The sequence below is a fragment of the Pan paniscus genome, chromosome 19 (assembly GCF_029289425.2).
Source record: "Pan paniscus chromosome 19, NHGRI_mPanPan1-v2.0_pri, whole genome shotgun sequence".
In the NCBI taxonomy this organism is placed as follows: Eukaryota; Metazoa; Chordata; class Mammalia; order Primates; family Hominidae; genus Pan; species Pan paniscus.
Genome location: NC_073268.2, coordinates 96,590,937 through 96,617,874, shown reverse-complemented (window position 1 = coordinate 96,617,874; position 26,938 = coordinate 96,590,937). Strand labels below are relative to the sequence as shown.

General features: G+C 46.4%; 1 protein-coding gene and 1 long non-coding RNA gene across 2 annotated transcripts; one reads left to right on the top strand and one right to left on the bottom strand.

The window, feature by feature from the left end:
* The first annotated feature begins 203 nt into the window (after window positions 1–203).
* LOC129394463 (eukaryotic initiation factor 4A-III-like) lies at window positions 204–12,012 on the top strand. The gene is made up of 12 exons (XM_055101882.2): window positions 204–388; window positions 2,934–3,006; window positions 5,336–5,402; window positions 5,889–5,951; window positions 7,132–7,264; window positions 7,522–7,602; window positions 8,113–8,254; window positions 9,007–9,145; window positions 9,777–9,892; window positions 10,941–11,048; window positions 11,145–11,272; window positions 11,770–12,012. Exons 1-12 carry the CDS (start codon window positions 220–222, stop codon window positions 11,784–11,786), a joined length of 1,236 nt encoding a protein of 411 aa, XP_054957857.2. The 5' UTR covers window positions 204–219; the 3' UTR covers window positions 11,787–12,012.
* Window positions 10,305–25,278, bottom strand: LOC134729534 (uncharacterized). Its single transcript, XR_010110733.1, has 2 exons — window positions 23,347–25,278; window positions 10,305–21,307 (listed from the first exon to the last, which is right to left on the bottom strand). It is a non-coding gene; the product is annotated as an uncharacterized LOC134729534 (long non-coding RNA).
* Between the last annotated feature and the right edge of the window lie 1,660 nt (window positions 25,279–26,938).

Here is a 26,938-nt window from a genome sequence, read left to right as displayed (position 1 = left end):
TGGCATACTTAAGGCCTCAGTTCTCAGCCCCGCTTGGCAGTTCTCTTAAGAGCGGCAGCGAGGTCGGCAGCGGCAGCGAGGTCGGCAGCGGCAGCGAGGTCGGCAGCGGCAGCGAGGTCGGCAGCGGCAGCGAGGTCGGCAGCGGCAGCGAGGTCGGCAGCGGCAGCGAGGTCGGCAGCGGCAGCGAGATCCGCTGTGCTCTTCCGCGGACTCTGAATCATGGCGACCACGGCCACGATGGCGACCTCGGGCTCGGCGCGAAAGCGGCTGCTCAAAGAGGAAGACATGACTAAAGTGGAATTCGAGACCAGCGAGGAGGTGGATGTGACCCCCACGTTCGACACCATGGGCCTGCGGGAGGACCTGCTGCGGGGCATCTACGCTTACGGTGAGCGGGCGCGGGCCGCGGGGGCCAGCCGGGGGCGAGTCGGGGGCGAGCCGGGGGCTGAGGGCCCGACTGGTGACTCCCGGGCCGGCCCTGCGCTCCGGAGGTCGTGGTCAGGGTCGAGGCTCGGGGGCCAGTGACGTCCGACCCCCACCCCCACCCCCGTCCTCGCCCTCACGCCTGGCTGTGTCGGCGCTTTCGGTGTGTGTCCCCCGTGCAGAGCTCGGCGCTGGGTCTGTCGGGGGCTGCAGCCGCTTCGAGGCGCCTGAGCGTCGTTCATTCAGCAGATAACTGTTTTCTCCCTATTAGCTTTTCTGGGTACTGGGGTTTTGGCGGTAAAGCGGATGGGTTTGCGCCTTTACGGGTTTTGAAGTTCGTTTGGGGGGAAAGCATACTGTCAGGCTGCCCGGGCAGTGGTGGTTGCTGTGAAGAACCTGCAGCGGGGTAATTGAATAGAGTGGGACTGGGAAGGAGGAGAGAATTAGTAAAGCAGAGAGGTAAGGGGCTTCGCAGGAGGGGGTGCCATTTGAGCAGAGTTCTGGATGAAGGAGACTGTTAATGAGAAGAGGGAAGAGCAGTTGGGGCAGAAGGAACAGCTGGTGCCAGGGCCTTGCAGCCCTTAGCCAGCTGCATTCCAGGAACTGAAAGAAGTCCCCTGTGGTGGGATTTTGGAGAGCTAGTCGGGGCAGATCTAGCAAAGACGTGTAGGGTGACGAATAATTTGAATTTCATTTAGAAATCTAGTGGGAAGCCACTGGAAGGTTTTAAGTAGCTATGTGACACGATCACATTTACAGTTTTAAAGATTCTTCTGGGTGTCTGTAGATTTGAGGTGAGGCGAGGCAAGGCAGGAGAGGAAACAAGAGAGTTGGGAGCTTTTGCTCCAGTTCAGGGAAGAGAGGATTGTGCTGCCTTGGAGATGGAGTACCAGGGAGCTGACAGCATTGGCTGATGGATTGAACGTGAGCGACAGAAGAAGGAGAGTTGGAGTGTTTTGAGTAAGCGGTGGTTGATGCTGCAAACATTTGGCTAGGTAGGCAGCACTCCAGAGAGTCAGAATCAGGAGCTGTCTCTTGGTATGTTTGAAAGATGTGAGGAAGTTGAGGGAGAGCCTGGAGAAGAGGTTGGGTTGGGCACATAGATGGGAATGACCAGCATCTGGGATAAATGGCCTGTGTTTAATGCTTGGGACAGGGACATTTTTTATCGTGTAGTTCTCTTCCTTTTCTTTCTTCCTTTTCCTTCTGACAGTCCTGCTCTGTCACCAAGGCTGGAGTGTAGTGGCATGATCTCAGCTTATTGCAAGTTCCACTTCTGGGGCTCAAGCGATTCCTTTGCCTCAGCCTCCCGAGTAGCTGGGATTATAGGTGTGGGCCACCACGTCCTACTAATTTTTGTATTTTTAGTAGGGAGGGGATTTTGCCATGTTGCCCAGGCTGGTCTTGAACTCCTGACCTCAGTGATCCACCAGCCTCAGCCTCCCAAAGTGATGGCATTACAGGTGTGGGCCACCCCACCTGGCCGTATCCTGTAGTTCTTGATGCCACAACTGTTTGGACAAAGTGAAGCGAAGTTGCTGAGGATGGGTGGTGAAAAAGCATCTCAGGCAGCCTCGCAGTGAGGCTGACAGCCCCACCTGGTTTCCTGGCACTCAGGCGGTCCCTGCCCTAAGACACTGTTGTTCGTTTCCCATCTATGTGCTTGCTCTTCATGAAGAGTTCAAATCATCTGCTATATTTGCGTTTGTGTTAAGATGGGAAATTGTGCTACATTTTCTTTTGTTTCTTATTTTTCGCTATGCCCCAGAACTGAGCAGAGCTACATTTAAGAGACTACCAAAAAATAATTGAAATAGAGTTTTTGTACATAAAATTTTATTTACTTGAAAAACACGTGGTTCTTCTTGAAAATAGCCTCACCCTTTGGTGTAGTAGTTGCTTTGCAAGAGAGATGGTGTTGTAGTTAGTGAGCTGCATCCAGACAGAACAACACAGGACACCCTGCAGCGTGACCCACGCAGGTTAAACGGAGTTGTAGACCTGTCAGCAACACACAGACTTAATGCTAGCTAGTAGGAGAGAACAATGGCTAGAGTGCCTTTCCTGTTTTTTTGTTTGTTTTTTTTAAATTTAAAAAGTAGTATAGGTTGTTTGTAATCCAGTCAAACCTAAGGGAGTAATTAGAGTAAAAAGTAAGTTTCTTTCCACCCCTCTACTGCAGTAACTGCCAGGAACATTTTGGCACTTATACTTCCAGATGCTGCACGCCCAGATTTTTTTTTAAAGAAAACTGGTGTCTATATTCTACAATTTGGTGGTTTTTTTAAAAATAGAGATTGATCTTTACAAATAATATCCCACGTTAGTGTAGAAATCCACTCAGCGCAATTCATTGAGCCCCTGGGTTTTGAGAGCTTGCTATGTTGAACACTGGGTTAGGCTGGAGGACAGGTTCAAAAAACAAACCATGTCTGCCCCTGAGGAGCTTACAGTACAGGGTTTCTATGCCGTCATTGTGGTGAGAGCTAATTTTTTGTTTTTATTTGCAGGTTTTGAAAAACCATCAGCAATCCAGCAACGAGCAATCAAGCAGATCATCAAAGGGAGAGATGTCATCGCACAGTAAGTTGTCCTGGGGTGCGGCGCAGGGCTGGATGTGAATTTGGGCAGCGCAGTGCAGTTAGATGCTCCGGGATGACTGTTTCCCTCAGCTTGTACACGCTCAGTTCCAACACTTTCCCTGACTTTAGCCACAGGGTTTAATAATTTTTTTAATTTGTGTTCTCTACTGTAGAAAGCTTTCATTTTCTTTTTGAGATGGAGTCTCGCTCTGTTGCCCAGGCTGGAGTGCAGTGGTGCCATCTCGGCTCACTGCAACCTTTGCCTCTCAGTTTCAAGCTATTCTCCTGCCTCACCCTCCCAAGTAGCTGGGATTACAGGCATGCACCACCATGCCCGACTAATTTTCATATTTTTAGTAGAGACGGGGTTTCACCATGTTGGTCAGGCTGGTCTCAAACTCCTGACCTCAGGTGATCCACCCTCCTTGGCCTCCTAAAGCGCTGGGATTTCAGGCATGAGTTACCGCACCCGGCCAAGGCTTTCGTTTTCTTAGCCAGCTTTGCTTAGTGGTTTGCTGGCATGTGGAATTGTATATAACACAATTTCGGAAAAACAGACTGTGCTTTTCCTCTGCTCTCACACCACCACGACAATCATCAGCACAGAAGAAGACTTCTGTGAGCAGAGGTGTGGGGGTTTTCCAGCTGGGTGTCCTCCAGTTCAACTCTCACACCACCTGCCTGGAGATAGGCCATATCCTGCAGGTTGAGGGCTCAGTCCCCATGACTACCCTCTTTTCAGACACCAGTTCTAAGTTCGGATCTCTAGAACTTCTGACCAAGCAGCTTCAAGTTGGGTTCCCAGGATCTCCTCTTTAGGTTGGATTAATTTGCTGGAACAGCAGCTCAAAGAACTCAGGGAAACACATTTAGTGGTTTATGATAAAGGGTACTGCAGAGGATACAGATATGGGGGGAGGGGTGCAGCCTCCAAGGGGCGGGTGGTCACCTCCCGGAACCTCCTTGTGTTCCACTGTCTGTGTTCAGCCATCTAGAAGCTCTTGGAACCCAGTCCTCTTGGGTTTTTATGGAAAATTCCATGAGGTCAGCATTCTTTCCCCCATAAGGGAATAAATAGGGCAGGAGCTTTTCTGGGATAATACCATAATGCTTTTTTTAAAAAAAATTTGAAATTTAAATTGTTTACATTTTTCGAGACAGGGTCTTACTCTGTCTCCCAGACTGGAGTGCAGTCATGTGATTACAGCTCATAGCAGCCTCAAGCGATCCTCCCATCTCACCCTCCCAAGTAGCTGGGACTACAGGCACACATCACCATGCCCAATTACTTGTTATATTTTCTGTAGAGACAGGGTTTTGTTGTGTTGCCCAGGCTGCTCTCAAACTCCTGGCAATCTGTCTGCCTTGGCTTCCCAAAGCCTTGGGATTACAGGCGTGAGCCACTGTGCCCGGCCTCAACATTTTTTTTGTTAAGATATGGGGCCTCACTTCGTCACCCAGGCGGGAATGCAGTGGTGCAGTCATAGCTCACTGCAACCTCTAACTTCAAGGATTAAGGAATCGTCCCGCCTCAACCTCCCAAGTAGCTGGGACTGCCAGAATGTGCCGCCGTTCCTGGTTAGTTTTTTGTTTTGTTTAGAAATGGGGTCTCTTGCTGTATTGCCCAGGCTGGTCTCGAATTCCTGGCTTCATCCAATCCTGCCTCTGCGTCCCAGAGTGTTGGGAATACAGGCCTGAGCCACCACGCCGTGACATGAGGGTCTTTATGACTCACAATCTGAAAGGCAGGGAAGATTAGAGCCCTGCTGTGGAGCAGGTGAAAGGAGAGCAGAAGGTCAGAGAGATTGTTTCCTGAGGCCTAACAAACCCATCAATTTAATAAGACTGTAATAAGGGCTATGGGAGCTGTGAGCCAGGAACTCTGGATGAAAACTTGTATATAGCCGTATCTCCTGGCACCACAAACCCTCTTTTAATAGCTTTATCCCTCGTTTGCCTAATTTCAAAAAAGACTCATTTACACAAAAATTTCTTTGGAGGAGAGAGTTAGTCCAAAATCCTAGAAGGAAAAGAGTTGTATTTCAATAAAGGGGAGTCCTCCTTTTTCTGACACCTATGAAACGCCTCTTGAAGTTAGAGAGTCTGTGACTCCATTGCCCCCGTGCAGAAGCCATGTCTACTCTCTTCATGGACACTTAACAAGCTGTGACACTGGGCCCGAGTCCTGCCTCCTCGCAGTTAAGATGGTATTAGGTACGGGGGCTTGCTCTAAGAAGGTACCTAAGTGCCTCTGGAGCCCAGGCCTTGGAGTGCAGCTGTGGCGTGGCCTGTCCTCCCTCTAATCCCACTGCTTTTGTTTCCTTGAATAGGTCTCAGTCCGGCACAGGAAAAACAGCCACCTTCAGTATCTCAGTCCTCCAGTGTTTGGATATTCAGGTAATTTGCCATTCTTAAAACAAACTGTTATGTAATTCTAGGAAATACTTGCTTTTTCTTCTGTAACTACAGTGTTCAAAAAGTACAATTTAAAATTTTCCAGTATGTATTGACTCAGCAAATTTTTACACAGAGTCTTAGTTGTACACTAATATTTGCACTAATATTGTGTCATGATTTGCTATTTAACTAGAGGAAGCTCTTGTCTGCAGACGAGGATCCTGACACATTAAGTTATTGTTGGATTTGCAATTTAAATGACATTAATATTTGCTAACCTGTAAGAGATGAGAAGTATGATTAATATGAGATACTATTTCTCATATTGATCTGAGTGTGAATGACTACAATCCACTTTGATAATACTGCGGATTCTCTAATTTCTGATAAATTCTTTCACCAGGTTCGTGAAACTCAAGCTTTGACCTTGGAATCCACTTTGATAATACTGCGGATTCTCTAATTTCTGATAAATTATTTCACCAGCTTCGTGAAACTCAAGCTTTGATCTTGGCTCCCACAAGAGAGTTGGCTGTGCAGATCCAGAAGGTGAGATGGCTAAAGAGAGCGGTGTCCGATTAACAAGTACTGCTTTTGTGATTTAGTTGTGAAACACCGACTTATTTATTTAATCCAATCCTGTTTTCTGATACCTCAAAATTTTCTTCCTGATTAACATTTTGCCATGAATCATTATATAAATTGCTGGTTTGTATTAAGTCATTTTTGGTGTGGCTTGTGTGCTCTCGGTAGTTTTTTACAGCCTTAGAAATGTAGATTTTTTGCGAAAAGTCAATTTTAATAAAAATAAATTAGGCCGAGGTGGGTGGATCACCTGAGGTCAGGAGTTTGAGACCAGCCTGGTCAACATAGTGAAACCCTGTCTCTACTAAAAATACAAAGAAATTAGCTGGGCGTGGTGGCAGGCGCCTGTAATCCCAGCTACTTGGGTGGCTGAGCAGGAGAATCACTTGAACCCGGGAGGCAGAGGTTGCAGTGAGCTGAGATTGTGCCATTGTCCTCTAGTCTGGGCAAGAAGAGTGAAACTCTGTCTCAAAAAAAAATAAATTGTACCCATTTTATACTTAACGTAGTATAAAGACGTATGTTTAAAAAGATGTATATTAAGATGTTAATGTTGGTTTCTTCAGTGGATGGGATTATGAATTTTACATATTCTTTTCTGTTAATGATATAGCTTTTGTAATAAGAAACCAGCAGGCCGGGTGTGGTGGCTCACGCCTGTAATCCCAGCACTTTGAGAGGCCGAGGCAGGCCAATTAGGAGGTCAGGAGATAACGACTCCCTGAATACACATATAGGATGCACACAGCACAGTGTGCTAACACGGTGAAACCCCATCTCTACTAAAAATACAAAAACAAAATTAGCCTGGTGTGGTGGCGGGCGCCTGTAGTCCCAGCTACTCAGGAAGCTGAGGCGGGAGAATGGCGTGAACCCGGGAGGCGGAGCTTGCAGTGAGCTAAGATTGCGCTGCTGCCCCCCAGCATGGGCCACAGAGTGAGAGTCCGTCTCAAAAAAAAAAAAAAAAAAAAGCAAAATTAACTTGTTTTTGTCAGAGAAAAGAGCAGGAGAATTTTGTGGTTTGGAGATAAGAATGGCATAAATAATAATCGGTGATCATCTCGGAGGAGAAACAGTCTTTCTTTTTGGAAAATGTGGATGTTTCTCTCTCCCACCCTGGACGTGAACCTGTGCTTTGTTTCAGGGGCTGCTTGCTCTCGGTGACTACATGAATGTCCAGTGCCATGCCTGCATTGGAGGCACCAATGTTGGCGAGGACATCAGGAAGCTGGATTATGGACAGCATGTTGTCGCGGGCACTCCAGGGCGCGTTTTTGGTAAGCACTTTTGTCGCTAAAAATGGTGCTGCCGGTAGTATTTGTAAGAAGTGCTTAAATGGTACAGGACAGCTTTCGATTTGGTAGGCCGCACGGTAGACTTTTGCACCTGGGTCACTTGCAGGAGGTGGAGGGAAGGTCTCTGGAACCCTGAGACCAGTGGAATGATGAGCTCTTTCTTGGGAGCCTCAGGTGTGATTATTTCAAAATCTCATAGATGTGATTTGTCATAAGTATTTCAAAATCTCATGTTATAGATATGATTCGTCGCAGAAGGCTAAGGACACGTGCTATCAAAATGTTGGTTTTGGATGAAGCTGATGAAATGTTGAATAAAGGTATGAGTAACAAAAGAATTACTTTTCTACTGACATAATTCTTAGTTCTTAAATTTTCACAGTGTAAAATTGAAACAGCCAGTGACTGTTCTGAATGTGAATAGCGTTTTCATCGTGGAAAAACAATTGTGCCTTGGCGGCAATTATGAACAAAAAATTCCTACCTTGATTTTATTTGTTTATTCATCGTGGGTGACTCAGGCCAGCCTCTATGGCTTTTTATTTGGTATCTAGGACTCTCGGGGTGGGTTTCTTGATCCCTAGATCACTTCAGATTGAAGAAGCACCAAAGGGAAACCAGATTCCCTCAACCAGATAACACTCCGGGGGGCGGGGAGTAGGGACGGAGAGAACGCGTGGATGTGGCCTGGTGCTGTAAAAATGAGATTTCCTGTCAAACGTACCTTATCACCACTCTGCCTCTAACCCAGTGGGAACACTGGGCGTGCACCTTCCATTTCTGGGTGTGCCGCCCTAAACATCCCTCACCTGTCTTGCTCCCTGTCCCAGGTTTCAAAGAGCAGATTTACGATGTATACAGGTACCTGCCTCCAGCCACACAGGTGGTTCTCATCAGTGCCACGCTGCCACACGAGATTCTGGAGATGACCAACAAGTTCATGACCGACCCAATCCGCATCTTGGTGAAACGGTAGGAGCCCCTCTTGTCAAGTTTACTAAAACACTGGGCCGCATTTATAAAGGATTTTATGTCGTAATTTCAAAAACTTTTTATAGCCAGAGTCTGGCTGTGTTGCTGAAGCTGGTGTCAAAACCCGGACCTCAGGCTATCCTCTTGCCTGAGTGTAAAGGAATTGAAAGCATGCAAATTCTTTTAAAATTCCTGTTTTAAAAAACCAAATAGGCTGGGCAACATATAGAGACCCTATCTCTACCAATAATAAAAAATTAGCCAGGTAGGGCGGCACATGCCTCTAGTCCCAGCTACTCAGGAGGCTGTGGTGGGAGGATCGCTTGAGGTCAGGAGGCTGAGGCTGCAGTGAGCTTTGATTGTGCCACTGCACTTCAGCCAGGGCAACAGAGCAAGACCCTGTCTCAAACAAAACAAAACAAAACAAAACAACCCATCTTTTACAATCCTCATTGTGGTTTGAACCAATAATTCTAAATTTAAAAATTAGGTGACTGTATTTCTTTATCAGTGTTTCATTTAGAATCGTATTCCATGTGCTGCACATTGTGAAATGTTAAGTAGGATACAGAATGGAGGCCTGTGTGACGGAAGTGGTGATAGGATGGAGGACAGGGCTGGGGCTGCTGGGTCTGCACCAGATATCACGGTGTGACCTTCTCCACCAGGGTCTCCCTGGATCCTGGCTTGGCCCACCCTCAAGTCCTAGAAGGAAGGATGAGTATGTAACAGGATTTGTCTTTGTCCTTCAGTGATGAATTGACTCTGGAAGGCATCAAGCAATTTTTCGTGGCAGTGGAGAGGGAAGAGTGGAAATTTGACACTCTGTGTGACCTCTACGACACACTGACCATCACTCAGGCGGTCATCTTCTGCAACACCAAAAGAAAGGTGAGAGGCACTGCACAGCCTCCCTGTGCTGAAGGGAAACTGCAGATTGAGTCTCTGAATGACGTCAATCAAGATTTTTCAGTAAAGGGCCAGTTTGTCCGTATTTTAAGCTTTCAGGGTATGTGTTCTCTTGTAAAAGCAGCTGTAGACAATATGCAAACGGTCACGTGGCTGTGACCATTAAAACTTCATTTACAGAACAGCGATATCAGCCACCCCTAAAGATTCAGATTTTGTTGGTTGAAGGTGGACCCCAGGCCTGAGTAGTTTTAGATCCCCAGGTGATGGTAATGTGGAGGCAGACCTGAGAACTGTCGGCCACTTTCCTGAGAAAGGAGAGGAGTTGGGCTACATTCTAACAAGATTGGATTTCAAATGAGAATGAGCACACCTGGCCCCCTCCCCCCATAGAGTCATTATATGGAGAAAATGAAGTAAGAGGGTTTTGTGAGTGCACCCCAACATTTTCTGGGAAAAAGTTTGTACATCCAGTTAGGATGATTCTGAGTTTTAAGAGCAGTTACCTTATGAATATTGATACTGGTTCTGCAAATGATGCGGTAAAGTCCCGAATGCACGTCTCTGCTTTGGTATACTAGCTTGCAGTAGCATCTGTTGATTGGATTTGTAGGTGGACTGGCTGACGGAGAAAATGAGGGAAGCCAACTTCACCGTATCCTCAATGCATGGAGACATGCCCCAGAAAGAGCGGGAGTCCATCATGAAGGAGTTCCGGTCGGGCGCCAGGTGGGTCCGCTATGCTGTGGCTCTGCAGGTCAGGGTTTGCTAGACTGTGCTAAGCACTTCATATGCACTGCCTAAGTGCAGGCCCCACACCCGGGGGGATGACAAGCTTCTGCTCTGAAAGCTGAGGCCCTGGGTGAGCAGAAAACCTTCCAGTTAATGAGGGGTCCGCTGTGCTCCTGTAATACTTAGGTTGAGGTGATAACTAGCCTTAACTAGCCAGGTTGGTCACCTTGGTTACAAGTGTGTGTCTTCTTTTCCAGTAAGTAGGGGGGTTTTCTGTTCATCGTTTCGATTAGTTTAATTCCACAGTGGTCAGAAAGCGTGGATTGGGTGGTTTCATTCATTTGAACTTGATTCAGACTTCCTTCTTTGCCCACCTTGTGGTCAGCTTAACAAATGTGCTGTGTGTGTCTTTTGTTTGTTTGTTTGTTTTTGAGACAGTCTCACTTCGTTACCCAGGCCGGAGTGCAGTGGTACAATCTTGGCTCACTGCAACCTCTGCCTCCTGATTTCAAGTGACTCCTGTGTCTCAGCCTCCCGAGTAGCTGGAATGGCTAATTTTTTTTTTTTTTTCATTTTTAGTAGAGATGGGGTTTCACCATGTTGGCCAGGCTGGTCTCGAACTCCTGACCTCAGGTGATCCATCTGCCTCAGCCTCTGGCAGTGCTGGGATTACAGGCATAAGCCGCCGCCATGGCCGGCTGAAGTTACCGTTTTTAATTTTTTGCTAGGCAAAAGTGAAGTATTTTTCCCAATTATTGGTTTAGGACCGATTAAACAAGTTAAAGATAGTCTAGTAAAAGATGTCTATTTTTTTAATCTGATGGAGCACATGACCGAAGTAACTAAATCCACCAACAGCCCCTCTGCACAGGGGTTTCTGGTGCTGTCCCTGAGGCTTCACGTTTGCAGACAGACTGTTGAGAGAGGAGAATCTCGTATATTTTGGACCTGCAGCCAGGATTCCTTAAAATTAGCAATGGAAGCAAGTCCAGTCTTATACTTGTATGAGTAATTTAATCACCTCAAACACTCTTTCTTTTTGCAGCCGAGTGCTTATTTCTACAGATGTCTGGGCCAGGGGGTTGGATGTCCCTCAGGTGTCCCTCATCATTAACTACGATCTCCCCAATAACAGAGAATTGTCCATACACAGGTAGGGTGCAAGCTCTCATTGGCTTCACTTCTGTGACACATTTACTAAATCTTGATTGTTATATATACTAACTGTAATATTGTTTTATTCCTGAAGAATTGGGAGATCAGGTCGATACGGCCGGAAGGGTGTGGCCATTAACTTTGTAAAGAATGACGACATCCGCATCCTCAGAGATATCGAGCAGTACTATTCCACTCAGATTGATGAGATGCCGATGAACGGTAGGAAATCATCCAGCTCTACTGTAATTGTAGAGGGAACTTCCCTATTCTTAGTTTGGGGCACTTGAGTTTGTTTTTTTGTTGTTGCGGTTTGTTTTGTTTTGTTTTTGAGACGAAGTTTCGCTCTGTCACCCAGGCTGGAGTGCAGTGGCGCGATTTCGGCTCACTGCAACCTCTGCCTCCTGGGTTCAAGCAATTCTCCTGCCTCAGCCTCCTGAGTAGCTGGAATTACAGACGCGTGCACCATAGCCAGCTAAGTTTTGTATTTTTAGTAGAGACGGGGTTTCACCATGTTGGCCAGGCTGGTCTCGAGTTCCTGGCCTCAAATGATCCGCCCACCTCAGCCTCCCAACGTGCTGGGATTACAGGCGTGAGCCACTATGTCTGGCCTGTTTTTTGTTTTGAGAAGTCTGTTGTGAGGTTTTAGTTAAATTTACGTTAACAAATTTTCATTTTGTTTGTGTTGTTCCTTAATCTGTTTCTTTCTTCACTTTCAGTTGCTGATCTTATCTGAAGCAGCAGATCAGTTGGATGAGGGAGACTGTTCACCTGCTGTGTACTCCTGTTTGGAAGTATTTGGATCCAGATTCTACTTGATGGTGTTTATATGGACTTTCTTCTCATAAATGGCCTCCCGTCTCCCTTCCTTTGAAGAGGATATGGGGATTCTGCTCCCTTTTCTTATTTACATGTAAATAATACATTGTTCTAAGTCTTTTTCATTAAAAATTTAAAACTTTTCCCATAAACTCTATACTTCTAAGGTGCCAGCAGCTTCTCTAGTAACTTACTGTGTAGTCTTGGGTCATTTCACTCACTTTTCTTTTTTTCTTTTCTTTTTTTTTTTGAGACAGAGTCTCCCTCTGTTGCCCAGGCTGGAGCGCAGTGGCGCGATCTCTCACCGCAAGCTCCACTTCCTGGGTTCATGCCATTCTCCTACCTCAGCCTCCCACGTAGCTGGGAGTACAGGCGGCCGCCACCATGCCAGCCTAATTTTTTTGTATTTTCAGTAGAGACGGGGTATCACCGTGTTAGCCAAGATGGTCTCGATCTCCTGACCTCGTGATCCACCCACCTCGGCCTCCCAAAGTGCTGGGATTACAGGCGTGAGCCACTGCACCTGGCCCATTTCACTCACTTCTCTAATCTTTTTTTTTGGAAAGAGTTTCATCGTTGATGAGTTTTGCTCTGCTGCCCAGGCTGAAGAGCAGTGGCACCATCACAACTCATTGCAGCCACAACCTCTTGGGCTCAAGCGATCCTCTCACCTCAGCCTCCTGAGTAGCTGGGACTACAGGTGCATGCCAGCACATCTGGCTAATATTTAAATTTTTTGTAGAGACAGGGTCTCACTTTGTGGCCTAGGCTGGTCTGTCACTCATGGGTTTAAGTGATTCTCCCATCTTGGCCTTACAAAGTGCTGGGATAACAGGTGTGAGCCACCATGCCTGGCCTCATTTTTCTAATTTTTTTGTTTGTTTGCTTTTTGAGAGCCTAGGATCTCCCTGTCGCCCAGGCAGGGGTATAGTGGCAGGATCATGACTTACCACAATGTTGACAAACTAAAACAGATAATTATCTGTTTAGATATTTAAATTATTAAAGTATTTAAGTTATGTGTTGAAATAGTTAAAGTAATTACCTGTAGCTTTATAGGCACACAGCACCACAGCTGCCCAATTTTTAATTTTTTCAAGACAGGGTCTCCCTCTGTTGACCAGGCTGGTCTTAAACTCCTGACTTCAAGCAGTCCTCCCACCTCAGCCTCTCAAAGTGCTGGGATTACACACAAAGTGCTGTGATTACACACCGGGCTCTAATATTTGAAATGGAAATGTTAAAACTGGCCCCTCCCTTCCTGAAATTAGTTGGGATGATAATCTTTATTTCAGGGTTAGGGTGAGCTTGGAAATATTTTTAAATTTCATCAGGTGATTCTACTTGAAGGCATCTGAAATTCTATAGTTTATGAATGGAACTTCCTTTCACTGAAACTGTGACTGGACCCTTGCTAGCCAGCTGGTGGCTGGTAGACCAGCTGCATCATCAGGAGTTGGTTAGAAATGCAAGTGCTCCGGCCCTGTCCTGGCTTGCTGAGTGAGAACCTGCAGGTAACAAGACTCCCAGGTGGCACTGCTGGCCGAGCGGGAGGAGCACGAGACTACAGGCCCAGGCAGCTTAATGAGTTCCTGGCAAGGAGGAACCAGATACAGGTGTGTTCAGGGCATTTGCTCAGCAGCAGTGGGGAGTGACGCCCACCACAGCTCTGGCTAGTGCCAGCCTCAATGTCCGTATCTGCAGGCGCCTGAGCTCACTGAGGCTCACCTGGTCTCATCAGGAGCTGCTGCCAGGCTTGTGTTAGAGGTGAGGAGTGGCTCAGGTTTCCACACAGTCACTCCGGAGGACGGAAGGCCTCCATTACCAGTAAGAATGATTCTAGATGAATAAGCACGTGGTGTTACAGTGGAGGAGGCAGCATTGGTGCCTTGGGGAGGAGATGGCAGGAGAAGGGGTGGGGCTTAAGCTACCCCACACACTGTCTAGGAAAGGTCATCCTAAAAGGAAAAATACAGAACAAGTGTTCATAAAAATGTCAAACTGTACTGACAAATCAGAAATGGTATGTGATTCTCCAAGATTTAAAAACCACCAGTCCTAAAGGTTGACAAGGAAAGTTTCCAGACTTTCTGGAGAGCAGCCTGGCCCTTGGGCAGTCAGTGATGAAAATGCTATTTCCCTTTGGTGGTGTGTGGTTCTGCTGTAGACGGCTGTCTGGAATGTGGACTTCTCCAGGAAGTTGAGCGTTGCTCCTGCCTATACCAGGGAAGGATGCTAAGTGCTCATGGATGGGGACATGGTGCGGGACAGGGTGGAACATTTGCAGTGATGCTGGGAAGAGAAGGATACACGAGGTAGAGAACTCATGGAGGTTCTTGGGAGGGTGGTTTGGGGCCAGGATCCTCCCAGAGTCCAGATGGAGTCAAGTTCAGGCAGGGGGTCTGCTGAGCCTTGCTAGGTAGGTATCACTGGGCCTCTGGTCAGGTGGAAAAACTGGCTCTAGATCCTGAGGGGCTTCCCAAGGTCCCCAGCAACCAAATCCAGATGAAAAACCCCTGGGTTATGTACTTCATTACAAAAGTATAATCTCACTGAAAAAAAAACATAGAAATGCATAATTTGAAAAAGTCATCCTTAATCCTCCTACCCAGATATAACTCACAATTTGATGACTGTCCATCCAGTATTTTAATTTATCTTGTACATCTACCTGTACATAAAGACCTTTTTAAGCCAAAATTGTAACCCACTTTGCCATTATTAACTCAGGTTTTTGCTTAGTAATGTATCATACATATTTCACTATGTTAAAAAAAAAATAAGCTACTTTTCCAGCCTCTATACCATGCCTCCTTTGGAAGCAGTTGAAGATTCATTAGAATAATCTTTTATTTGTTTATTTTTTTGAGATGGAGTTTCACTCTTGTTGCCCAGGCTGGAGTACAATGGTGTGATCTCGGCTCACTGCAACCTCCACCTCCTGGGTTCAAGCGATTCTCCTGCCTCAGCCTCCTGAGTAGCTGGGATTACATGTGCCCACCAGCACACCTGGCTAATTTTTCATATTTCTAATAGAGTTGGGGTTTCACCATGTTGGCCAGGCTGGTCTCAAATTCCTGACCTCATGTGATCCTACTGCCTTGGTCTCCCGAAGTGCTGGGATTAGGCATGAGCCACTGTGCCCACCCAGAATAATCTTTAGAAGTGACTTTCTTGATCAAGGTACATGTTTCAAATTAACATTGCAGAAAGATTTTCCACCAATTTATACTCCTAATGGTATATTTTCTGATTTTTTTTTTTTTTTTGGGTGGTTGAAATTTATTCAACAAATACATATAGGATGCATTGTCTTAAAGCCAGGCAATTTTCCTAAAAGAATAACCACATAAAAAGGGTGCTAACCAAGAGCTAGAGTGTCCTGACCCTTTGAGGTATGTCTAAAGTATAGAAATAGAATGGTAATGTTGATGCTGTTGGCATGTTTCTTTGTAGTAAGATTGTTTAAAATAATACATAGACATAAAATGTATGACGAAAATAGCACAGCACCGAAGAAAGGAGTAATGGAAGTCTACTGTCAAGATTCTTACACTATTACTTGAAGGCAGATTGTGATGAATTAAAGATGCGAAACATATATAAAAGTGTTAAGCAATTTTTAGGTATGAAACTTTAAAGCAATACAAAAATGTGAAACAGAAATAAACAGCCAACGTAGGAGACAAAATAAGAGTTCTAAGGAATACTTAATCTAAGAATCCTGAAAAGGAAGGAAAAGGGAACAGAGAACTTATGAGATGGACAAATACAAAATGGTAGTAGGTTGAAAATAACCATGTCAATAATTACATTTATTGCAGATTGTCTGTCTCACCTCAAACTAAAAGAAAAGCAAGCTAAACCCAAAGGAAGCAGAAGAAAGGAAATAATAAAGATGAGAGTAGAAATAAATGAATAGAAAAATAATAGAGAAAATCAATAAAACCAACGGTTCATTCTTTGAAAAGATCAACAAAATTGACACATCTTTAGCAAGTCTAAGGAAAAATATGTTCAAATAACTAAAATCAAGAATGAAAGAGGTGATGGCACAGCTGACTGTACAGAATACAAAGTATCAGTGCCATGGATTGTTTGCCAACAGATGAACCTTGATAAAATGGAGAAATTCCTAGGAAAAACAGATTAAATCAGTAATCAAACTTTCAACAAAGGAAAGCCAAGGCTTGGGAATCCTGCTAAACTTTTACAGAATTATCACCATCACAATTTTTTTTTTTTTTTTTTTGACGCAGAGTCTCACACTGTTGCCTGGGCTGGTGTGCAGTGGCACAATCTTGGCTTGCTGCAACCTCTGCCTCCTGGGTTCAAGTGATTCCCTTGCCTCAGCCTCCCAGTAGCTAGGATTACAGGTGCCTGCCACCACATCCGGTTAATTTTTTGTATTTTTAGTCGAGACGGGGTTTTACTGGGTTGGCCGGGCTGATCTCAAACTCCTGATCTTGTGATCTGCCCCCGTCAGATTCCCAAAGTGCTGGATCACGAAATCTTTCAAAAAATATAAGGCAGAACATTTCCCAACTCACCCTGAGGCCAGCATTACCTGACACCAAAACAAAGCTACCACAAGAAAAAACTAGATCAATATCATATGAATGTAGATGTAAAAATCCTCAAAAAACTGGCAAAACAAATCCAGCAACATATAAAAAGGATTGTACACTGACAAAGTGGGATTTATCGCAGGAATGGAAAGTTGGTTTAATATCCAAAAATCTGTCAATGTAATACACCCTATCAATAGAATAAAGGACAAAGTCCACATGATGATTTACAGATGCAGAAAAAGCACTGGACAAAATCCAGCACCTTTTCAAGATAGAAAATAAGAATGGAAGGGGGCTGCTTCAACCTGATAAACAGCATCGATGAAAAACCACAGCATTACCCGCTAAGGTTGGGAACAAAACAAGAATGCTCTTGCCACGTCTATTCCAACATTGTACTGGAAGTTACGAGCCAGGACAATTAAGCAAGAAAAGAAAGAAGGCATCCAGATCGGAAAGGAAGCATCAAAACTCTCTAGTCACAGATGACATGATTTATACCTAGAAAATCTTAAGGAATTGACACATTTAAAAAATCACCAATCAGAACTTATAAATGAGGTCAGCAAGGTTGCAGAATATATGTTCAACATAGGAAAGCCAGTGTTTCTGTACACTAGCAGTCTGAACAACCTGAAAATGAAATTAAGAAAATAATTCCATTTACAATTGCATCAAAAAGAGTGAAATATGTAGGAATAAATTTAACAAAAGAAGGGCTATACTTGTTCACCGAAAACTACAAATAGCTTGTTGAAAGGCATTGCAAACCTAAATATATAAATGTCCCAGGTTCATGGATTGGAAGATAACTTTCCCAAACTGACTGATAGAGTTAGTTAGGCTTTGTGTCTCCACCCAGATCTCATCTTGAATTGTAATCCCCCTAATCCCCACATGTCAAGGGACAGACAAGGTGGAGGTAATTGAATCATGGGAGCAGTTCCCCCCATGCTATTCTTGTGATAGTGAGTTCTCACAAGATCTGATGGTTTTATAAGGGGCTCTTCCCACTTCACTTGGCACTTCTTGCCACCTTGGGAAAAAGGTTCCTGCTTCATCTTCGCCTTCCACCATGATTGTAAGTTTCCTGAGGTCTCCCCAGCCACACTGAACTGTGAGTCAATTAAACTTCTTTCCTTTTGAAAGCACCCGGGCTCAGGCAGTTCTTTATAGCAATATGAAAATGGACTAATATACTGCTCTGCAGTGTTTAGGAGAATGTGGAGAAACTGGAAGCCCCATACATTGCTAGTGGGATTGTAAACAGGCACAGCCTTTATGGAAAACAGCCTGGCAGTTCCTCAAAATGTTGAACATAGGAGTTGACCTAGCAATTCTCCTCCTAGGTCTATACTCAAGAGAATTAAAACAAAAAATCTGCACACATAAAGCTAATGTGTTCATAGCATTGTTCATAAGAGCCAAAAAGTGGACACAAGCCAGATGTTCATCAGCTGTAAGCAAAACTGGTGAATCCACACAATATTACTTGGCAATACAAAGGCATGAAGTGCTGACACACTACAACCTGGATGAACCTCGGCAATATGCTAGGTGGAAGAAGGCAGACACAAAAGGCCACACGTGGTGTGATTCCATTTACATGAAACGTCCTGAACAGGTAGATCCATAGAGAGATTAGCAGGAAACCATTCACAGTGGTTTCAGGAGCTTGAGGGGGGAGGAGGGGGATGGGTGAAACGAGGAGTGGCTGAAAATGAGTATAGGGTTTCTTTTGAAGGTGATAATAATGTTCTGGAATTAGATAATCGTAATGGTTGTACAAGTGTACTAAAACCTGAATTGCATACTTTAAAATGGTAAATGTTATGGTGTGTGAATTACATCTCAGCACAAATATCATGAGGAATCTCATGCATCCCCCTCTAAAATTACACTTACAAACCAAAAGCACGAGCAAGGGAAAACAAGCAAATTGCCTACTGCAAAATTAAAAGACAGATATTGTTAGGCTGGACTATAAAGCCATACACAACTATATACTGTTGCTTATGAGAAATATAAAGACAAAAGTGAAAAGATGGAGAAAAATACACCATGGTAATGCACACATCAAAATAAACCTGAAGCAGCTCTATTAATATTAGACAAAGGAGATCTCAGAGCAAAGAATATTGCAAGGGACAAAGAGAGTCATTTGATAATGATAAAGGGGTAATTCATTAAAAGGATATAACAATACTAAATACCTATGCACCTAATAACAGAGCTTCAAAATACAGGGAATATAGGAAGGAAAAATGGATAAAACTGCAAGGGGAAATAGACAAATCCACAGTGGCAATTGGGGCTTTCAGTAACCCTCTCAGGAACAAGGCACAGGTGTCCTCTCCCTTCTGTTCAATATATTACACTGTGGATTCTGGCCAGTGCAACAAGGCAAGAGAAAGAAAAGGCCTCCAGGGTGGAAAAGAAGAAGGCTTTCTTCACAGATTATATGTTTCCCTATGTAGAAAATCCTAAGGAGTCTACCACAAAGCTACTGGAACTAATAATTGAGTTTTGGGAAGGTAGCATTCTACAAAGTCAATATAGAAGAGTCAGTTGTATTCCTATATGCCAAGAATGAACACTTGGAATGGGAAATTTGGAAAACACCACCATATACAGTACCATCAAATACATGAAATACTTGGGGGTATATTTGACAAAAGATGAGCAAGCTCTGTAATTGAAAGCTACAAAACGTTGCTGTGAGAATTAAAGATGTAAATAAATGAGAGATACACTGAGCAGATTGGAAGAGTCGATATTGTTAAGACATCAGTTCTCCCCAGGTTGATGTACAGACTCAACACAATTCCAACCAAAATATCAGGGAGCCTTTTTTGGGAGAGTGGGGATAGGGATAAACATTGACAAGCTAGTTCTAGAAGTTATATGAAAATACAAAGGATCTAGCATAGCCAAAACAACTTTGGAAAAGTGCACCAAGCTACTCCTGATACCAAGAAATATTATAAAGCTACAGTAGCAAAGGCAGTGTTGTATAGTCATAAATATAGACCTGTTGTAGATCCAGGGAAAACAGTAGAAAGTTCAGAAAGACTACACATTTATGGTCAATGGATTTCCAACAAAGGCACTTAAGCAGTTTTATGGGGAAAGCATAATGATTTTTGGTTGTGTGTGTGTGTGTGTGTGTGTTTTGAGATAGTCCAGCTCTGTCACCCACACTGGAGTGCAGTGGCCACAATTATAGCTTACAGCAGCCTTGACCTCCTGAGATCCAGGAATCCTCCCACCTGAGCCTCCTTAGTAACTGGAACCACAGGCATGTGCTGCTGCATGCATTCAATTTTTTATTTTTTTATTTTTAGTTTTAAAATTTATTTATTTTGAGACGGAGTCTCGCTCTGTCGCCCAGGCTGGAGTGCAGTGGCGTGATCTCCGCTCACTGCAAGCTCCACCTCCCGGGTTCACACCATCCTCCTGCCTCAGCCTCCCGAGTAGCTGGGATTACAGGCGCCCACCACCACGCCCGGCTAATTTTTGTATTTTTAGTAGAGATGGGGTTTCCCCATGTTGGCCAGGCTAGCCGTGAACTCCTGACCTCAGGTGATCTGCCTGCCTCAGCCTCCCAAAGTGCTGGGATTACAGGCATGAGCCACCACGCGCAGCCAAGACCCTGTCTTTAAACAAACAAACAAAAAAATCAAAAACAATTCTGATATCCATAAAGGACAGATAAAGAAATGGTGGCATTTGCATACAACGGAAAACCATTTAGCCACTAAAAAGGATGAGTTATTGATGGATAAATCTCAAAGAAATTATGTTGAGTAGTGTGTGACCAAAAAATTCCCCTTTATACAAAATTCTATAAAATACAAAGAAATATATTTTGACAAAAAACATACCAGTGGTTTCCATTCAGTGGGTGGCTGGAGACTGGAGTGAGAGGATTCCAAAGAGGAGAAGGAAACTTTGAGGGTGATGGAGATGGTCACCATCTTAACTGTAGAGCTGGTTCACAGACATTCACATGTCAAAACGGATCAATTTGCACGTTTTAAATATGTGCGGTGCATTGTCCATTGATTATATTCTCTCACGTGGGCATCACCGACAGGAGTTCTGTCTATTTCAGTCACCGTTTCACCCAACTCCTGGAACAGAGCCTGACGCAGGGCGGGTGCCCAGCACACGTGGGGAAGAACAGTGAGTGTCCGGCTGCACGCAGGGTTCTGACTGTGCTTCCAGCCCGGATGCTCTGCTCTTCCCACACACCCTCTTCCTTGTGAGGCAGCTGGAAGCACTCTGTTGACTGCATTCCCGGTTCCCGACGTCACACCTGGGTTGTTTGGGAGGCCAAGGGAACAGCTGTAGGTGCCACTGCAGAAGTCCGTCTTCTCTGCTAATGCTGAGCTTTTTTCTCTCTTGTCCCTGGCATGCAAATGACCAGCCTGTTCACATTCCACCCTCTCACCTGGGCATTCCCTCTGGCCCTCACCCACAATAATCCTGGTCATGTGGCCTTCTGCAGGCAAGTATGTGGGGGTGGGGTGGTATAGGGGCACCATCCCTTGTCCTAGCTCCTCTCGGAGCCTCCACCAGATCAGGAAGAGCAGGCAGAAGGCCCACAGGGCCCCACAGTGGCCGCCAGAGGGCTTCTCTGCAGGCCATGTAACGGATTATTGATGTCATCGATTTGCAAAAAGGAAAGCTGGGCCTTTGTGGAGACACACCTGGAGGCTGCTGCCAGGCAGCACTGATTCTTCCTTGGAGTGGGCTGGGAAGGCAATCGTCTTCCGAACGCTAAGGACCTGTGGGCTCCACGCCGGGCCTTTGACTAATGTCTTACACTTGGAGATTCTCTGCTGCTTTCTATCATCAGCCCTGGCTTTCTGATCCATTCCCCACCAGGCAAGGAAAGAAAGGAAGCGTTTATATTAATCTATACCAATGTAAACGGGAAAGAACGCACCACCCCTTGCAGGACCAGCCACAGAATTTGCCAAGGGCCCGTCACAAAATGAACAAGGCTGTGGGGCCCCTTGTTCAAAAGTTATTCACAATTTCAAGATGGTGACCGTGGAGCATTAAACCCAGCTGCAGCCTGCTGAGCTCGGGGCCTGTGGGCCTGCATGGGTCACACCTGTGAAGCTGGCCCAGCCACACGCTGTGACTCATTGCCCAGAACATCAGCCAAGAGCGTTTTGTCACCAACAGCAGGCCTTGTTTTAGAGGATGAGCTGGGACAGATATGAGGGGGCTGAGCCACGAGACCCCCGGGATGCCTTCTCCCAGGGCGGAGGGTGCCAGCTTGAACGCTCCCCGGCACTAAGACGTCTCCACTACAAGGCTGCCTGGGGTCCACATCCACATTGCTTTATTTTTATTTGAGATGGACTTTCGCTCTTGTCGCCTAGGCTGGAGTGCAGTGGCGTGATCTCGGCTCACCACAACCTCCGCCTCCCGGGTTCAAATGATTCTCCTGTCTCAGCCTCCTGAGTAGCTGGGATTACAGGCATGCACCACCACACCTGGCTCATTTTGTATTTTTAGTAGAGACAGGGTTTCTCCATGTTGGTCAGGCTGGTCTCCAACTCCCAACCTCAGGTGATCCGCCCACCTAGGCCTCCCAAAGTACTGGGATTACAGGCGTGAGCCACCACACCTGGCCTATTGCTTTAAAATTCACCTAAGTTCAATAGGGTCCCACTGAGGCAGGGCCTGTATCAGGCACTGGTGAGAAACAGATGAAGCTGCCTTGAGGTGCCCACAGGCCAGCGTCCCATGTAATGGGCTGTACCGTGTGGACCACCCTGATGAGACCCCTGGCCTCTCAGAGGATGGAAACAACTCCTCTCCCCCCTCCAACCCTGTCCCTTCCCACACAGGGAGCACTGTCCCACCCCATGCCGACCTCCTCACTCAGGACTCCTGATAGCCCTGTCCTATGGTCTGAAGGTTTGCCCCTCCCCCAAATTCCTATGTTGAAACCTAATCCCCAATGACATGGTTTTAAGAGGTGGGGCTGGCCGGACATAGTGCCTCATGCTTGTAATCCCAGCACTTTGAGAGGCTGAGGCAGGCAGATAACCTGAGGTCAGGAGTTCAAGACCAGCCTGGCCAACATGGTGAAATCCCATCTCAATTAAAAATACAAAGAAACTAAAATACAAATACCACTAAAAATCCAATTAGCCAGGCATGGTGGCGGATGCCTGTAATCCTAGCTACTCGGGAGGCTGAGGCAGGAGAATCACTTGAACCTGGGAGGCAGAGGTTGCAATAAGCCAAGATTGCACCATTGCACTACAGCCTGGGTGACAAGAGTGAAACTCGGTCTCAAAAAAAAAAAAAAAAAAAAGTGGTGGGGCTGTTGGGAGGTGATGACTCCTGAGGGCCCTCCATCATCATCAGTGGCATTTAGCACTCAAGGGAGCTTGTGTTCGCCTTCTACCACGATGATGGAGAGTGCGCCATTTATGATACAGACAGCAGCCCTCACCAGACACAGAACCTGCCTCGATCTTGGACTTCCCAGCCTCCAGCCCTGTGAGAAATCCATTTCTGTTGTTTATAAGTTACCAAGTCTTGGGCATTTTGTTACAGCAGCCAAGGAAGGGTCAGATCCTACAAGGAGCTACGGCTACATTGGCCCTGCCAGGCTGGGCGGTGGCACAGAAGGTGAGGACGCTGATGGTCGGTCCAGGCTGGCCAAGGCTACCACGCTCCATCAACCCTCCCTGACCGTCTTGGGTGTCAACTGCAGACCTGGTGAGCCTGGCAGAGCGTTAGGGCAGGTCACCCTCGGCACCGAGACCAGGCACGCTGCTGGCCTCAAGACAAACGTTCCTGCTTCTTAACCCCACATGGGACTAGGATGAGGGGAGGAAGTAACATATGTTATTGTCACTACTACGTCCACCTTACAGAGGAACTTTAGGGCGCGAGATGACTTAGTGATGTCAATCTGGATGGTAAAAGTCGCACACGGGGGTCAGGCCCTGGCCTGTGACGTGGCAGAAGAGCAGTGTCCGCTTCTATAAAAGCTGACCCAGAAGACAATAGTGCTGGTCACCCAGGTAGACACACTGCCCCCCAGGGATGTCATGCTGCTCCACGGGGAAGTCACTGTACTTTCTGCTCCTGGTTTTCAGGAAGGTGGCAAAAGTAATCCATCGCTCTGCAGAGGACTTTGGGGTTGGCCACTTCTTTTGTTTTTTTCTTCAGATGGAGTCTCACTCTGTCGCCCAGGCTGGACTGCAGTGGCGTGATCTCAGCTCACTGCAGCCTCCGCCTCCCAGATTCAAGCAATTCTCCTTCCTCAGCCTCCTGAGTAGCTAAGATTACAGGCGCGTGCCACCACGCCCAGCTAATTTTTGTATTTTTAGTAGAGATGGGGTTTTGCCACGTTGGTCAGGCTGGTCTTGGACTCCTGGCCTCGTGAGCCGCCTGCCTTGGCCTATCAAAGTGCTGGAATTGCAGGCATGAGCCACCGCGCCTGGCCTTTTTTTTTTTTTTTTTGAGATGGAGTCTCACTCTGTCACCCAGGCTGGAGTGCAGGGCCCAGAGCCCATCTCTCTCAGCCAGAATGACCAGCGTGCATCAATCTCTCCTGTGTTTGGGGTTCGTACGCCAACATGCATGAACATTATCATGTTGACAGCTACCACGTACTGCCTGTTTTCTATGGCCCCAGCTTTGCAGTGACTGTTTTATAAACAGTAACTCATTTGCTTCTCCTATCAACCGTATACAGTAAAGCCATTACCATCCCCATTTTTTAATGAATAAACACTAGTCGGAACATCAGAACGGACTCCAGAGACAGCTGTAGTGGTGTGAATGGTGGTTCCCCTTCAAAGACACATCCACCTGGAACCCATCCAGATGACCTTTTTTGGGAAAAGGGCCTTTGCAGATATAAGTTAATGATTTCAAGATCAGATCATCCTGGTCATCCAGGTGGGCCCTAAATGCAACAGCAAGTGTTTTTATAAGAGACAGAACGAGAAGAGACCCCCTGAAGACAGAGGCAGACAGTGGAGCCATGTGGGCCGCGGGAAGCTGGAAGAGGTGGGGAAGAGGGAGCTGCGCTCACCGGCCCGCATGGCGCTGTTGGTGAGCCGGGGGCTGTGCAGCACCTCCTCCTCGTCCAGCTGGCACAGCACCTTGGCCTGGCGCAGGTGGGGGGTGAGGCGACTGGGGCAGATGCAGGGTACGATCCTGTGGCGGTGGCTCTCCATCATCTCCCACAGTGTCTCCTCGTCCAGTGCCGTGAGTGTGGAGTCCCTGCGGCACAGTTCCCCCATGGCTGGGCGCTGGGAGGACCCTAGGAGGGGTGGCCATGGGGGTGGAGTTGTCAGGGAAGCAGGACCCCAGGATAGCCAGGGTGACACCGTTTTAAAATCAACTCCATCGTAAAATTAGCAAGGCGCACTCTTTGCCAGTCAGAACCCACAGTCCTGAGATGTTTACGGCAGAGGAAGCATTCCAGTGGCCATTTGCCATTCTGGTTTCTCCCTCTGTGTAAGATTGAGTGCCATGGCCCCACCTGCTCTACCCAAATCCTAAGCAATAAAGTCACTAAATCACACTTTGTTGTGTCAGTTACAGCTTTTTCTAAAAAATCAAAGTAAATAAATACTTTTTTTTTTTTTTTTTAGAAATTCATCTAAAATAATGGTAGTAGGCTAGGCGTATTGGCTCACGCCTATAATCCCAGCACTTTGAGAGGCGAAGGGGGAAGGATTGCTCAAGCCTAGGAGTTCGAGACCAGCCTGGCAAATATGGTGAAACCCTGTCTCTACTAAAATACAAAAATTAGTCAGGCATGGTGGTATGCACCTGCAATCCCAGCTACTTAGGAGACTGAGGCAGGAGGATCACTTGAGCCTGGGATACAGAGGTTGTGGTGAGCTGAGATTGTGCCACTGCACTCCAGCCTGGGTGACAGAGGGAGACCCTGTCCTGGTAAACAAACACACAAACAAATAACAGTAGGGGTGCTGCACTTTGGAAATGCTGCTTTATATGTTCTTTATGAAAGGTAATTTTCATTAGAAGCAAGACTGTCGGCTTCTCTAGAGCCGAGATTGTGCCACTGCACTCCAGCCTGGGCGACAGAGCAAGACTCTGTCTAAAAAAACCAAAAAAAAGTTCCCATTGTTTTCAAATACCCAGCAGGTGGTCCCTTGTTTGCAGCAGCCCAGGACAGTGTGCAGACAGAGGACTGCGCAGAGGACTCCACTTGAGGGAAATGTGCTGGGGAGTGACACTGGGCACAAGTGCCTCGCAGAAGACACTTCAGGGTAGTAACGGCCAGCACGGCTCGGCTGAGGGGGGTGTGGGCTTCCAAAGATGGCGAGGCAGACAGAGGGTGGACAGGTCCCCGAAAGGGCTGAGCTGCAGCTGATCTGGGGCCGCCACCAGGGCTGATGTCCCAAGCCCAGGTCTGTCTGGACAGAATACATGAAGCAGGTCGCCGTTACAGCCCGGAACACCTGCTCTTCAGGGGACATGCTGGCTAGTGCAGACTCTAAGAGCTGTTGGAGGTCCTCAGCCGTCACCTGCCCAGCCTCCCATCCCAGCGAGAGATGAGCTGTGTCCCCCACTGTGCCCCTGCCTGAGCCCCTCTCTGGCATCAACATAAGGTCATTAGCCCATTAATCCATCTAAATAATTTTAAAATGTTTTAAAACTGTGCACTGTTTTCAGCATATTAAAAAATCCTGCAAATAACAAATACCCTGCAAATAACAAATATCCACATATCTACCGTACGGATTCAACCATCTTGACATTCTGCACTTCAGGTTTCTTTTTAAGGAAACGCGAGGCAGATGGCACCTTTTTGTTCTCTTCAGTCCCTCTTCCCTCCCTCTCTGGCCAGACATTCTAAAATCATTTAAAAATGATTTTTTTTTTGAGGTAGGGTCTCACTCTGTTGCCCAGGCTGGAACGCAGTAGCGTGATCGTGGCTCACTGCAGCCTTGAGCTCCCAGACCCAAGCAATCCTCCCACCTCAGCCTCTCAAGTAGCTGAGACCGCAGGCATGCGCCACCATGCCTGGCTTATTTTTTAATTTTTGTAGAGATGGAATCTTCGTATGTTGCTCAGGCTGGTCTCGAACTTCTGGGCTCAGGTGATCTGTCTACCTCAGCCTCTGAAAGTGCTGGGATTACACTCCAGCCTAAAAATGATATTTTAAAAATCATTTCCTACAAGTGGAAGTGTGTATAAACAGTACATAGCATCTTTGCGTGATACTTCATGCAGACAGCAGCTTTACATCAACAGTGCCTTCAGTGTTAGCTGGAACTTCACAGAAACTATCGTTCTGTGCAAGGCTGTATGGCTTCTGAGGTTTCTCATACTGATACATGCAGCTTGATACATGCACGGTCCTTTAAACTGTGCACTGGATTCAATGATATGAATAACCACAGTGGACTTACGCTCCTGTGGGAGGATATCAGGTTGTGCCTAATTTTTCTCCACTGCTCACAGAGCTGCAGCCACC